Raw genomic sequence first — 14,813 nt, 5'->3', positions numbered from 1 at the left:
CTGGTTGTTTTTTATAGAACAGAAATGGCCTTCACAGCGGATAAGGATTGTAAACAATAATACAGAAAGCTGTATTCACATAACCATTTTGAGTCGTGCATTTAAAAATTCCCCTAATTTCATCTAATGTATTAGTTCTAAGGGGAACAGGTCAGAGGTTACACACTGTGCCAAAGCGCAGTATGGTTTTATAAGAGTCTAACTGACTGTGACCTGCTTCTAACCCCTCTGCCCTCCCTGTTCCCTCTGCAATCACAGACTGGCAGACGTCAGAAAAACAAGCGACGGCAAACATCTCTTCGGAGGAGCGAAGGGGAGAAGAGAAGTGAAGCTGCTCCTGTGGAGTACAATTACCTCGAAACTGCTGCTTTACCGCCTTGACCTGTTGAGGATTTTACCTAAAACTGCTGTGAGTTCCTCCTCGTTCGCAATCAACAGCGAAAGGATTATGATTGGGAGAGGAGATAAATGCTCAGCAACGTTGCCTCATTTTTTAATCTCACCTCTCCATTCAGGAGAACATCTGTATTTGCTACAGCAAAGCCCACACACCTAATGAGGTGTCCTGGTAGAGAGTGTAATTCAATTAATTAATAAAGGCTAAAACACATTTATCTGATAAAGTGCAGCTGGTTAGAGCAAACAAACCTGCTGGTGGAATGACACCTGAAAATGATAAAGGGCTGGTTTATTCCCATGATCATTTTATTCTCTTTTTTTCTGAGTTAATTAAACTCATCTTTCTATTAATTGGTTAATGGTGTTGACAGGTGGTATCATTCCAGGTGATTAGTTCTGTCTCCTCACAGAAACAATATGTCTAAACTGTAATTCATAGTTGTATCATGACAAAATATACATCTGACTGACTTTAATAAGATGTAAACATTAGAAGAAGGGCTTCAGAAAGATTGTTAGAGGTTTCAGAGCTTTTTTGTAATTTAATCTGCTAACTTCGGAGCTCCTTATACACAGTCTAGTATTGAAGTAATGCTCTTCTCAGTTCTTTAAATTATTTTATATCTTACAGTTATTCAAAACTGTTCTGTATTATGAAGGTACAGTCTGAGGAATTGTGAGAAGTCCTCAAAGGGAAATAGAAGCGCTACTAATCAGGACTCTTTGGAGCGAGCTAAATGTGCTATAACAATATAAAAACCATATTTTTTATGTTCTCTCTCTGTTAGAACAAGAACACAAATTATAATATTTTCAAGATGCCAACAATCAATAATCACATTTCTCTCGTGTCGACTGCAGTTCAGCCTCCCTCAGTCTGAGGCTATGAGAGGGAGAGAGGAGTCCCAGGCCGCACCATCATGCTACTTCTGAGACGCGGGGATGAGACTTTGGCTGGCAAAACACAAGGTAAGACAATATTGATGGGACGTCCCTGCAACTCGAGGTGTTCTTAGTTTTCCCACGTTGTCCCCGTGGAGAACCACTGAAACCAACCTGTCTTATCTCACCAGTGTGTGTTTGTGCATCTGCAGCTTTCCTATAGTTTTGTACCTTTCCTAAAGCTCAGTGATGGATGGTGTAAAACTTGCGGAGCCTTTTTTCTTTGTATCTCACGCCAGGTTTGCTTGAGGGTCAGGATAATGGTTCAAGGTGGAGCCTACAGACGAATGGTTTAATCCTGGCTTTTTAGCGCAGTGTGCACTTTGATCAATGGCATGCGTCAGCGTGTGGACGTTCAACCTGACCCAGCCCCTATCGACTATCAGCTTCATTTGCATGGCTTTACAGCCATTGATCAGGCAATTAAAGGATTTGTTGAATGAGATTTTTGTGTCGGAAGTGTGTGACCATTTGGACGTGATCGTGTACATTCATGCAATCCTGTATGAAAGTGGGAGATAGACAGTGTGTTTTGTGTGATAAGACAAAGGAAGACATAATTCTCTCTCTCTCCCAAGACCAAATTACACAGAGCAAATGTATTTGCCACAAGGGCCCATGAGAGGCCATTATCATATCAGCACATTCCATCGTTTTCTCATACATTCATCTCCTCCCTCCTTGCTGCTAAGCTTTAAAAAAAAAAAAAGTTTTTAAGTTGTTCACAATCTTTTGTCTCCACCTTTCTTCCTCTCCTCTATCCGACTCTACTTTTTCTTCCTCTCCCTCCCTCCTTCTCTTTTCGTATCTGTCCATGCACTATTAATCAGCCGTGACGTTTAAGAGACTGAGCCTTGGTGCAGAAGAGCAAGAGTGAGAATTTCGTTGTGTTCTTTTTTTTTTTTTTTTTTTTTTCTTTTTGGGGAGCCAGTAGTTGTTGGGGTAGGGGGGGGGGGTGATGGACTCTGTGCACACTATGTGAGCACACTACAAATGCTGCCATTACACAGTTACTTCTATTGCTTTAAGCCGCTGCCTTAGCAGGCAGCAGAGCGACAGTGCAGCTTGGTAATGAAGTGCCTCAGCCTCGGCCTTCTGTCGTTAGCTGAAAATCACACAGCTGCCAATGCTGACGCTGCAGATTGCCTACTATTGCCTTACGTCATAAAACATTACCATATAGATGAATTAACATTGCCGTTGGATCTCATTAACACTACCGCCCCACCTTCTTTGGTAAAAAAAATTAGCATTCATACTTATGGTTACAGACTATTAGTCTGTCAGGCCTATTTTTCAAGTCCAGCGAGCTTCCTGCTCTTACGTGAAATGTTAAGAAAACACCCTGGCTGGAATAATGGTTAAAATGAGGACATATTCCAATAATAATATCTCATGAGTTTTTAAAAGCTTTCTATCTAACCCTTGTGTACCTCACCTAAATGAGACTTTGTCATTTCACTCATTTTTCAAATCCAATTAACAACAGACTCCTTTTTAGAGTCCAAGAGCCCGCGTCATCATTCATACCCAGTGCAGAAAACTGGAAGGTAAAATATATCGAGGCCACAATCTTTGATCTGTGAAGTATAGTATGAAATATTTCAGCTTCATCTTCCTCCTCCCTGCTGATGTACAGAATCTAATTAATGGCAATTTTTTTGTATTGAAGCATAACTGTGAGATAAACGAGCACCTATCGGGCATATCTGTCTTCCTCCTATAGTCTTTCTTAAGTCTGATGTGCTTCTGCTGAATAGGCCAGTATGCTTCTGTGCTTATTTTGGGAGAATATTCAATAATTGACATCATTCCTCTTTTATGCCTTTGTTTTTCTATTTTTCTTTTTTTTTTTTTTTTTTTTTTATCGAAGGGGAGTTAAGAGAAGTTTTTTTTTCTTCTCTTTTTCTCCTTTGACTGTGTCTTCCTAAATTGGAGCAAATTCAAGAGCCTGGGAGTTAGGAAGCTTTTGATGAGGAAAAGGACGGGAGAAAAGAGGAAGAAAGAGAGGAAGTGTATCGGTTGTTGTTTCTGGGGATGTGGAGCAGAAGATAGAAAGAGTGCAGCTGTGTGTTTTCTCACAATGACAATGACTTGTCATGTGACTGTACTGCTGTCTTTTCTGTTTTGTCATCATATGCAAAATCACACAGCAGTGTGGGCATATCTCATTAATTCAATAACTCAGTCTTATTCGAATCAACTTTTCAGGCACGGCAAACTCTCCCTGGCACATTTGTCTATATAATGAATTCCAATCATATTGTTCAACCTAGGCTTCAGTGCTGTTCACTTATTTTGTAATTGAATAAACCTGCACAATACAACAGCACAATCATACAGGGTGAGTCTCTGGTGGTTATGTATCACAGGGTAAGGCTATCAGTTAATATTAATTGAATTCGGACAGTAAGATCACGTGTTTTAGTCTGACCTGAAAACATGCCAGGGATCTGTGAGGTGCTATCGATTGGATTGCAAAACAGTAGATCAATAGAGCCTCACTCATCCTCGTCTCCAGCAGCCGAGCAGTAACATAAGTCACCTGGAAAGCGGCCCGCAGATCCCATCATTAGCTGAGCGTTGCACTTCCAACATTTGCTTTGGTGGCATCTGTTATTTTCTGGCACCTTCTCAGATGCTGCTATGAGGACGCTTCGGGTGCCGTCGGTGTTCGTGCCCCAGTTGTTGGATAGATCTAATGCAGATTAGTCGATGAGTTAGACAGGAATTTAATCAACAAAAACTTTTTTTTATGGATTAATTGTGTTATTTACCATGAAAAATATCATCATTCACTGTTTTCAGCATCTCAAATGTGAGGCTTTGCTGTTTTTTTTCTGTTATATATCATCAGAAATTGAATATCTTATGATTTTGATCTCTTGGTCGGACGAAACAAGCTTTATGAAGATGTCACCTTGTGGAAAATGCGATGGACATTTTTCACAGTTGTTATAGACAAATAATACATTTACATAGATTAACGTGTGTGTACGTGTTTGCACTGTTGTGTCTTTATGTGTGTGTGTTAATATGTAGATTATGTTGTAAATCTATGTGTGTAAAAACACCTACATACAGTATATGCACATAACAGCTCAACACATGACCGTAGGCAGTCCAGTTATGTGAGCATTTGTCTGGATGAGCAGCCCCTGCGCTCAGCTTCTCGAGCTGACTTGTTGTTTTCTGGCCTCACCTTAGAGGCTGTGTTGTTGAAGCGGGTGAATGATTTGTTTCGGTGTGTATGCCACAGGTCAGCATCTTTATGCAGCCACAATCGACAGGAAACACTCGCGCTCATGCCTAGAGGACTAACAATGCAGTGTGTCAGAAGGTTTTTTTTTTTGCTGTATAGTTGAGAGAAAGGATGATTGCAGCTGAATGATAAACCAAACACAGGGCAGTTCGTTTTAAATCAGAGCCCCGCAGCTTTCAACAGTGAAATCCTTACAATGCTGGGCTTCACAACAACACAGACAAACTTTAATTTACTGTAAAAAACTTCTGTTATTGGCTGTGTGGCACATACTGAATATAGGTTTTACATACAACTTACTGCAAGTTGGTGTTGTCATCACTGATTTAAGAGCAACTACTCAGATCCAGCTTTAATTCGTAATAATAACACCCGTGTCACAGTAAGTGATTAATGTTATACTTACAGAATTTGATTAATGTCTTGTTGTGCAGAAGCTGCAACTAAGTAATGCTATTTAAACTTCTTTTTCCTCATCTCCGCTCCACTAAGCTACGTTTTTCTTCCCCATTATGAAAGCCGCGCTGGACAATAAATCAGTCTATACCAGAAAAGGGATTACTGTCCCCGATACAACATTCTACCAGGACTGAGCTACGCCCCCCTGGTATGAGATTGGATGGCGGCGCATCATCAGCTGAGCCCCACACACACACACACACACACACACACAAAAAAAATCTCTAAAAGCCTGTTTGTGATGTTGCAAAGATGAAATGGTCAAGCATGGGCAGTGACCCTCAACCATCCCTGAGTGCGCTCTATTCTGTGAATAGAGCTGGAGATCACCCAGACACATGAGGCGGCGTCTCACAGCCCCGCTGCTGTTGAAATGTCATAGCTAATGCTCACCTCGCTTCAGTGGCCTCAGCAAAGCAAACTACACAGCCCGCTCTGCCCTCCCCGCCGCCTCGCAGGCTCTCAGCCTCAGCCTCGGTCTGTCCGAGAGCCTCCTGCAGCCTTTTCTAGGCCTGTTTGCTAGTAGATAATATTAAAAGTAATTGATTGGGTTGTCTTATGGAAAAATGCCCACCAGGAGTTTAACAGAAGAACTCCCTATAGGGAGCTAATGCCTCCCTGAGGGACCTCATCCACATTCTGTCAAAACCTGTGATATGTGGCATCCAGGCTGCAGAGAGAGAGGGACAGAGTGAAATAGGAGGAAAGAGAGAGAGAGAGAGAAGGGAATAGGTTGTATGTGCCAATCTGTCACATATAGAACAGGAAGATGCTGTAATACTTCCAACCAGTCAGACAGACAAAAGGGAGAGAGGAGACTGTAATGTGAGCTATTGTAAGGGATGGAAACATAATAGGTTTGTCAAAGTCCGACTGATTAAACTCAATGCACCTAAAGACGATGCAGCTCTCATGCAACCATTTAACCTCTTCTGTGTATCCAGTCGATTGTTCCTGTTTGCATCTTACATTGATTTCTGAAAGCCAGAACCAGAGTTTCAGAATTATTGAAAACCATGTAAGTGCCCGACTGTTCAATTGTAAAAACTCCTGACAAACATTTCTTTGCACAAGAGATTTCATGCTTATGGATTATATAAAGATCAATTTCCACACACTGTCAATTGTGTCACTGTCTACAATGACGAAAGCGCTGGAGAAAACGATAGATTATTCTCCTTACATTGATACATTTATTCATCCATTAACATATCTGACATGCACAATATCTCAGCGTCAGTTTTGCGGGTCGGATTTTGTTAAAACTTAGGGTTAAGATAAAGCTCAGTTGCAAAAGGGGTCAAATATTATTTCCTGTATGCAGTATGTGGTGCTGGAGATGATGTATTGTAAATGTTGTATGGATGTGACATGGATATATTTTTTCATGAATATTGGATATTGCATGTAGGAGATAACTATCACTTCCTGTGTCCACTGTGTGGCGCTAGAGAACACTCACTAATTATACGTCATATTGCTGTATATCATGTATTGACCACACCATGTAAATTTCATGTAAATCTGATGCTTGTCATATAAGGCTTACTTCCTGTTGCCAGTAGGTGGCGCTATGACTATGACTCAATATTGACATGTAGATGTGTTCAGGCCTGTACTTCAATCAAACATGAGGAATTTGCAGAAGATTGGATGATGTAAAGTAAACTTCCTGTTTAATGCCCAGAAGCATTTTGGGCAAAATTTGACGCCACGTCAAGGGTGTTCCACGAAAACTCAAATGCTTTGCAATTTAGCACCACAAAGGTCTTTAGATATCACTGACCAAATTTAATGTCACTCTTGTTAATTCTCTAGGAGGAGTTCATTAAAATACAACACTCGTAAATGGCTTCAAACTGTGTAAAAATTGCACAGTAAATTCAAAATGGCTGACTTCCTGCTGGACATAGGGTGTGGCTCCAAGAGGCTTTTTTTAAAGTCTGGAGATGTTACATTTGCCTACCAAACGTTGATCATGTACGTCAAATTTAAAGGTGGGGGCTTTGACTTTTAAATTTTCTAAGGGGGTGCCCTTTAGCCATGTTTCCACACCCATGCCCAAGATGCATATCGGATATCAAGATTTGCCACTTTTGATGCATGAGCAAAGTTTTGTGAGTTTTACCTCATTTCATGAATATCAAAGCAACTTGATTAGGGCACTACTGAGCCTGCTGGCCACGTCTGAGCCCAGCAACTACTACAACTACTACAGAACTTTGCAATATTTGCCAGTTCTGACATGTGTGCCAATTTTGAGTTTTCAAGCATACCAAGTCCCTCAAAAATGCAACAGCTGCAGGGAATAATAATAATAATCTTTACAACAACAATAGTTTCCTCGTACTTTCAGTGGAAATACAAATTGGATATGGGACTGTATGAATTTGGAACATGTATATTGTTGCCTTCACTTCCATCAAAATAATGGACATAGCTGACCTGTATCACTGTTTTTGAAACGTGCAGCAGAAGAAGCCACCCAGCTTGCCGAAACATCTGCGTTAGCTAACCTTTAAAGGTGCTAAACACTTTGACTCTTGTTTCTGCAGAGGTGTGCTCTTTGTGGTAGTGTACACAGAGGAAATAACAAGGGGATCAGCGCCTGCTTGTTTTTAATACAGTTGGTATCATATGACAACAGCTTGCCAATTAATTTACCATGAACAGAGGGGGGGGGGGGGGGGGGGGGGGGGGGGGTTGGAGGGTGACGGGGCAGTGAGGGAAGGATGAGAGGGTACAGAGACATGGGTGTGAGAGACGGGTGATGGTTAGGGTACAAGAATACCTTTGGAGGGGTGAGTCCTGAGTGTATGTGAGTGTGTGTGTGTGTGTGATGGGGCGGGGTGTAAATAGCAGCGTTAGAGGAGGACTGGGTGTTAAATTAAGCCTCGACCCAAGAATGTGCCACCTCGAAAGATGAGACAATTAGAACACGCTCACACAGCCAGACCCTGATGGCACCCTCATTAAGAATGTGTGTGTGTGTGTGTTTGTGTGTGTGTGAGAGAGAGAGAGAGAGAGAGAGAAGGAGAGAGTCTGTGAGTAGTTTCCAATTCTCAGACTGAATAGGCTACTATGAAGATCAATAGGACCTAGACCTACTAAGTTTGCCAACATCTTAATACTTAGTAGATTTGACAAAAGCAGTAAGTACTGTAAGGCTTTTTTACTGTTATAGTATGACTCAGAATGTCAAAAAATATACAGATGTATTTCCACATTGGACAGTGATAACAAACATAGCAGAGAGAGACCGTACATGGTATGCACGATGGCCCGCTGGGTCACTGAGATGCTCCATTAAACACGTAGTTAACAGTATCATAAGATTCAGTGGAGGGTAGCAAGGAAATCAGCCTTAAAATGTCCCAGGCTAGTAGGTCTATAGGATGTCTACAGTCCATATTACTACTCCATACTGAGCACTCAACAGAAGGTTCACGCTGTTTTGGCTCGTAGTGCTTTCACACACTTTAATTGTAACTATAAATCCTTCTAAGGATTTATTTTAGCCGTGCAGCCAGTATTATGTGGTGCAATTTTGATCATAATGTTGATAGCCGTAGCAATTACGGAGGTGTGGTGGTGATTGACAGGTCCCACCCTCAAGGTAAGTATGGAGGAAGATATATAGATACAGTTTGGCTTTAATAGGCCAAAAACATGCACCAATCTGTGTATGACCATGTAAATATGGATCAGTCACACAAAAGCAGTCAAATTTGAATTCAATACCCATTTGAGTTTCATGAGCGTTTCAGCAGTGAATGACTTCTTTGTTTATAAAATAAAGTCCTCATGATGTATTTGTAATAAATATCGCCATATATTAATACTGAAAAGTCTCATATTTGAACCAATGTTGAATGTAAGAGTGATCTTTGTTTTAACACCTGGATAATAATATATTTCATTTTAAGTGCACTGGAATTATAATATCTGTCACCACAAAATTGCCTTCTGACATTATCTGTAACTGCTGCCCAAGTAACTGATGTCTTTTATGAAGTAGGGAAACCCTCAGGGTGACAGAGATACTGTCTCCCTGGTTGCTCCGTGTGGTGTTAGTTCTCATCTACATATCGTGCTCTCTAGTCTTTGTATGTGTGTGTGTGTGTGTGTGTGTGTGTGTGTGTGTGTGTGTTCAAAAGGGAGAGAGTAAGAGAAAGACAACATGTGATTGACGGTATGTACACGCATGTGCAGAGAACAGTGAAGATATTAAAACTTGCTCAACGCTTTTGTCATTAACAATCTTCCATACGTCTGTTTTCACACTCGCAAGTGTGCATCATGTGTTAACTACACATTGCTGACGATGTAGTGTAGATACACACCAGCCATCTGGGAAGCTTCTTCTAATAATTTTACAGTCTGCTTATAGTGGAGGGAGACACTTTAAAAAAGGATAAAAATGAGAAATACGTTTAAAAAAAGATTCTATGTAAGGATATGTAGACAGAATTGGCATCTTCTCGCTTTTCCAGCTTCGCTCGGTTTAGCTGTATCTGTCTTTAAGTGTGCATCTTTTGTGATAGATCAGTTGTGTAATTGAAGAGTCGGTATGGACATGCTTGAACGGTTAAGGCTGAGAGACAGTGTCTGCATGTTCATTACTTAACACTGAGGCCTTGTGTGCCTTATGCATAAATGGATTATTTCATAGTATGTGTATGCATCATTCAAATTGATGCATCCTTCTCCTGAGTGTGAGAGAGTACGAGCCGGTACAGTGCGCATGTCAGCGCATGTATGTGTGTGTTTCTGTGTTTTTGCGCGCGTGTGTGTGTGTGTGTGTACTTTCACTACTGTTTCTGTCATGATTGCGAGTGAGCCAGACCTTAAAAAATCAATCAGCGAGAGTGACGAAGAACGGGAGAGCACATAAGGAAGCAAAAACACTTGCACAGATACATCCGTGCACACACACACACACACACACACACACACACATAGAGTGAAGCAGGAGAAAGTCCAGGAACACTGCAGTGAGCCATTGAAAATAAACGCAGGCACGAGGAAAGTAGAAACACACATAGCTTTTCTATTTTCACTTCAATGCAGAATGAACTCTCACTTTCCACTCATCTCACTCCTGCAATCACCCTTTTTTTTCTGTCCCTCCTGTTTCTTTTTCCTCGTTCTCTCCTTTACTTTACTCTCCTGCATCATCTTTCCAACATCTAATGCTCCATTTCTCTCCCTCTCTCTCTCTCTCTTTTTCTGCCATGCTCTCTCTGCATTTATCTCTCCTCTCTCACTCAAACACTCACACAGTTTTTAATTAAAATCTCTCTGTATCAAGGGATTCTGTTATGGTGGTGATTTAAATGGAGGGGCTGACATAAACTTAACATTACTGTCAGACCAAAGCAAATTCCATCAGCCTTGGTTAAATTTGCAGCGCTGGCCATTTTCCAAAAGGCTTTTTATTCTACAGCCAATATCTAGACGATCACCTATCTATCTTCTTTTTTTTTCATCTATATTTCCTTATGCTCTCTTTTTTTGTGCGTCTCAGGTCAAAGTTATGCATCATTAAGTGTTAACTGCTCATGTACATACAGTCAGGGGCCGGACCCATAGTGGACTTTTTAGGCTGTTAATGATATGAGCCTCTGAATTTATTTTTTATTGTTATATAAAAACTCACTTTTTGGTAGACAAGTACTGTTTCCAAATCACCTCAAACATGTCTTCTGGCCTTCTGGCTTATCAACCGACCTGTACGCAGATACTGAAACGTTGATATATTGGTCGGGCTCGATTTTAGACAGACCTGCACATATGCTTGTCACGCACACACACTCCCGACACACTCACACTGAGTTATATGCCCACAGTGCCAACCACCTTGCTGTGAGAAACACTTCCCCTCCTCATGAGCGCTAGCACCCCCTCCGCTCCTCTCCCCCCCCGCCCCTCCTCTACAGTGGACTCACTCTGTCTGGTGGATGGGAGCCTGTGGTCGGGTCCTCATAAATCAAGATGTTACCACCGGCGCTATAAGGCTACTTTTTAATTAAAACTGTGAATCAGTCGGCCCTGATTATGAATTGTACTCCGCTGCCACTGAATAAAATATACAGGGCTCACTTCTTCTCCCCCTCTGACTCTAACTCTCTCTGTCTCGCTCCGTCTGCTTCTCCCTCTCCCTTCTTCTCGTTGCTCTCTGTTAAATTATCTTCCAGAAATTGCGAATGTCCACTGCAGGCCTTAGCCATGCACAGCTACTGACGGTTGACAGCATTTTGAACTAGCAGAGGAGCTTAGCGGTTGCATAAATATAATAACTCAATATGGAGGGTCTGGCGCCACTGGGGTCAACACCATTATATCACACAAAACAGCCAGGAGGACAGAAACACACCACTAAAGCTACTAGGCCAGTGTGCCCTGGTTACCACGCGCTACCACTCCTTTAATTATGTCACAACAACTGAAATGTGTTGTTGTTGTGTTGGATGATCCCATCAAAGCAGAGAAGATAGAGCAGTCAGTATTGTGATGGTAACAAGAGAAAGCTTTTGTCCACTGGTCGTGTTGGATGAGTGTTGAATGCATCTGTGTGGAGATAAACAATGAAAATGGCTCCTGTTTTTATGCTATTCATGAAGACAGAGACAGCAGGACGAGCAGCTCAGGCAAGAGAGGGAGCAGTTTTGCTTTTCTGCTTTTCACTGTCAAGGGGCAGCGACAATGGCAGCGCTATACTGTCAAATGAAATAAATAAAACCCAAATCTATGAATATATTTATATGCAAAACAGTGTGTCTTAAAAGCTCCTCTTAGGAGTACCACCAGGTTGAAGCTTAACAGCATGTCTCCTTCAAGGGGCCCTATTGCTAATTTATGACCTTTGCGTGTCTTGCAAGTACAACTGACACTGTCCTAGGGAGATACAGGGATGAACCAGGCCTCAACGGAGCAGAAATTAGCCCAATGGAGCGCGGCAGCGGAGCTGGAACAGAGGACAGGGCTGCCGCTGTAGTGCTGCCGCCTCTGCTTCCCTTTACATTATATCAGCAGGCGAGTGCAGGGAGGGAGGACTAACTGGAATTCAATCTTACAGCTTTGCACAAACAAACTCATGAATGATAATGGGTTGCTAATTGAAGGTACTGGAGCGATTCACTCTGCTGACTGTGGCGCTGCAAATGGAGTCCTCCGGGTAGTCATGGTGACAGGCATCGAGAGGCTCTGGAGGTCTCCTGACCTGAGCGGGAGTCAGATAGTCTTTTACATATGCTCCCCATAGTCAGAACCACCATTTGGTTATATTTGCATCCATGAATATTCATAAGTGAACTATTTACAGTTGTTGTATCACTGAACTCTTTGAAAAGTTAGTTCAAGTATAGGATTGTCCTTATATGTCTGCATTTCAGATACAAATACTTGTAATGATTATATTTGCCATCCATGTGATTGCAATTGCAGTGGTGGAATAAGTACTCAGATCATTCACTTAAGTAAAAGTATACTACAATGTAAAAATACTTCATTGCACGTAAAAGTCCTGTTCTTAAAATCCTACTTAAATGTACAGAAGTATTACTAGTTAAATTTACTTAAAGTATTAAAGTAAAAGTACTCACTTGTGACTGATATATTAAATACATTAACAAAGTGCATTATTAATAAGCAGCATTTTATTGCTGCAGCTGCTGGAGGTGGAGCTTGTTTGAACTGCTTTGTGAGGGTCATGAGATAAATCTGAGGGGTGTTGAGATGATAGATCTGGTTGGAAAAAAGAAAAAACATAGTTCTGCTACATAAAATTGAATTTGGATTCATTTTCCAGAACCTTTCTTTAATCTTTGCATTTTTGTGAAGTTTAACCTCATTGGACCTCAAACAGTTATTTATTTGAAACCATGCGAGGGGAAATGTCTCTTTGGTTTAACTGAAAACAACTCAGACATCTGGGATGTGACACACAAATACACACTTTTTTTTGTAAGGGGCCACAAGCCAAAAAGTTTGTGAACCACTGGTTTAATCTTTAACAATGTTGTAATTTATTACTCATCATTATGTTGTTTTATGTCAAAATTTAATCTGAAAAGTAACTATCAAGCTAAAGCTATCAAATAAATGTAGTGGAGTGGAAGTATAAAGTAGCATCAATTGGAAATACTCAAGTTAAGTACAAGTACCTTTAAAATTGTTCTTAAGTACAGTACTTGACTAAATGTACTTAGTTACTCTCCACCACTGCATACAAATCACTGAAACCAACTAAAGGCTATGTAAAACTGTTTTGCTGTAATAAATGAAGCATAATTGTGCATTTAAGTCATGCATTCTACATTTTGACACCAAGATTTTAATTTTTACTGCAAATGTGTATCAGTTCTTAATATCGGTTATCGGTATCCTTGATTACTAGTTATCTGTATGGGTATCGGCCCTGAAAAAAACATATTGGTCGACCCAAGCATAGCAGCAGTAACCAAGGGAGAGGGGCTTAGCAACAGCATTCAAATAAAGCTTTTAGAATGTTCATGCATGTCTTGATGTCCCCAAACAGCCTTTTTATGTCTGACTCATAGGAAAACAAGAGCACCTTGTGATAGCAACCACTAAACAACAACCTCAAATAACAGGCATCACATTTTGAGAGTCACAGAATCAGCATTAGCGAGATTGCACTTTGTTTTCAGCTTGGATTCGCCACATTATTTAACAGGAGAAGACTTCAGGATATGTTGAGGAACAAGAAGGAGCCTAAAGGTTTCACCATGAAGGTCTCACGGCTGCATGGGCTTTTCGGGAGCACCCTTCCAAACCAACCACCTTTCACTCATTCTTTGAGCGTGGAGAGTTACCAATAGCACTGCAGCATAAGCCTGTATGCAACCGTATTATATAGAAGGTAGAGACTGAGAAGCTGGACTACTACCACTACATGCCTCTGTTCTTTGATGGCTCATGTGAAATGGTTCATCTGTATGAGTTCTTTGCACGCCAGAGAGTCCATGACCTGCCGGAGCACGGAGGCCCCAAGATCCTGCCTGTCATCCCCCAGCTCATTGTCCCCATCAGGAATGCCCTGAACACAAGGAACTGAGTGACCACCGTCCTGAAAGTGCTGCAGCATCTGCTGATGTCTGGAGACAAGGTGAGAGAGGCTCTGGTGCCCTACTAGAGACAGAGCCTCCCCATTTTCAGAATCTTCAAGAACATGAATATAAACTCTGGAGATAACATTGAATACAGCCAGCGGAAGAGAGAGAACATTGGTGACCTGATCCAGGAGACTCTGGAGATGTTTGAGCGCTATGGAGGGAAGGACGCATCAATGAAACATCAAATACATGGTGCCCACCTATCAATCCTGCATGAGCAGCTGAGGGAGCTGTCATATCGACGAAGCACAGACTTCAAACTTTTCATATTGGATTGAAATAAATTATGAAATTTTGCATTTAAGAACTGAGCACTTGATTATTTTGTAAAACTATTATGCAAGAGCATTCGTAAGATGTCTGTTACTGTCACAATGTAGCTATTTCAGTATACAAAGAAATCCGCAAATGACACTTATTTAAACAATTTCTGTTCCATGCATTATTTATTAATTTAATAACAGCTTCATTTAGACTGTCTGAAAGCCCTCTCCTTACATTGATTCAGTTCCTGCAGGACAGATAATGAGCAGTTTGTGACATTAGTGTGATCTCTGATGTTTACTAAACTCTATTTCACCAGTGATGAGCGTCTTGAAGTTTTATGACGTTGC

At 41.2% G+C, this 14,813-nt stretch overlaps 1 protein-coding gene and 1 pseudogene across 4 annotated transcripts in view; both read left to right on the top strand.

Moving 5' to 3' along the window:
* Positions 1–14,813, top strand: part of LOC122966201 (glutamate receptor ionotropic, NMDA 2B-like) — a 121,715-nt gene that overhangs the window by 10,208 nt on the left and 96,694 nt on the right. For all 4 annotated transcript variants that reach the window (XR_006398348.1, XM_044330213.1, XM_044330211.1 and 1 more), the window contains exons 3-4: positions 259–409; positions 1,261–1,368. Coding sequence is in view for 3 of the 4 variants with exons in the window: in XM_044330213.1 (XP_044186148.1) it covers positions 1,342–1,368 (27 nt within the window). In the remaining variant the exon portion in view is untranslated. The remainder of the gene's footprint in view (positions 1–258; positions 410–1,260; positions 1,369–14,813) is intronic.
* Positions 12,246–14,500, top strand: LOC122966295 (annotated as a pseudogene).

This window comes from Thunnus albacares, chromosome 17 (assembly GCF_914725855.1).
Source record: "Thunnus albacares chromosome 17, fThuAlb1.1, whole genome shotgun sequence".
Classification (NCBI taxonomy): domain Eukaryota; kingdom Metazoa; phylum Chordata; class Actinopteri; order Scombriformes; family Scombridae; genus Thunnus; species Thunnus albacares.
The sequence above is the reverse complement of the archived record's forward strand: the minus strand, read 5'-3'. Positions and strand labels throughout refer to the sequence as shown.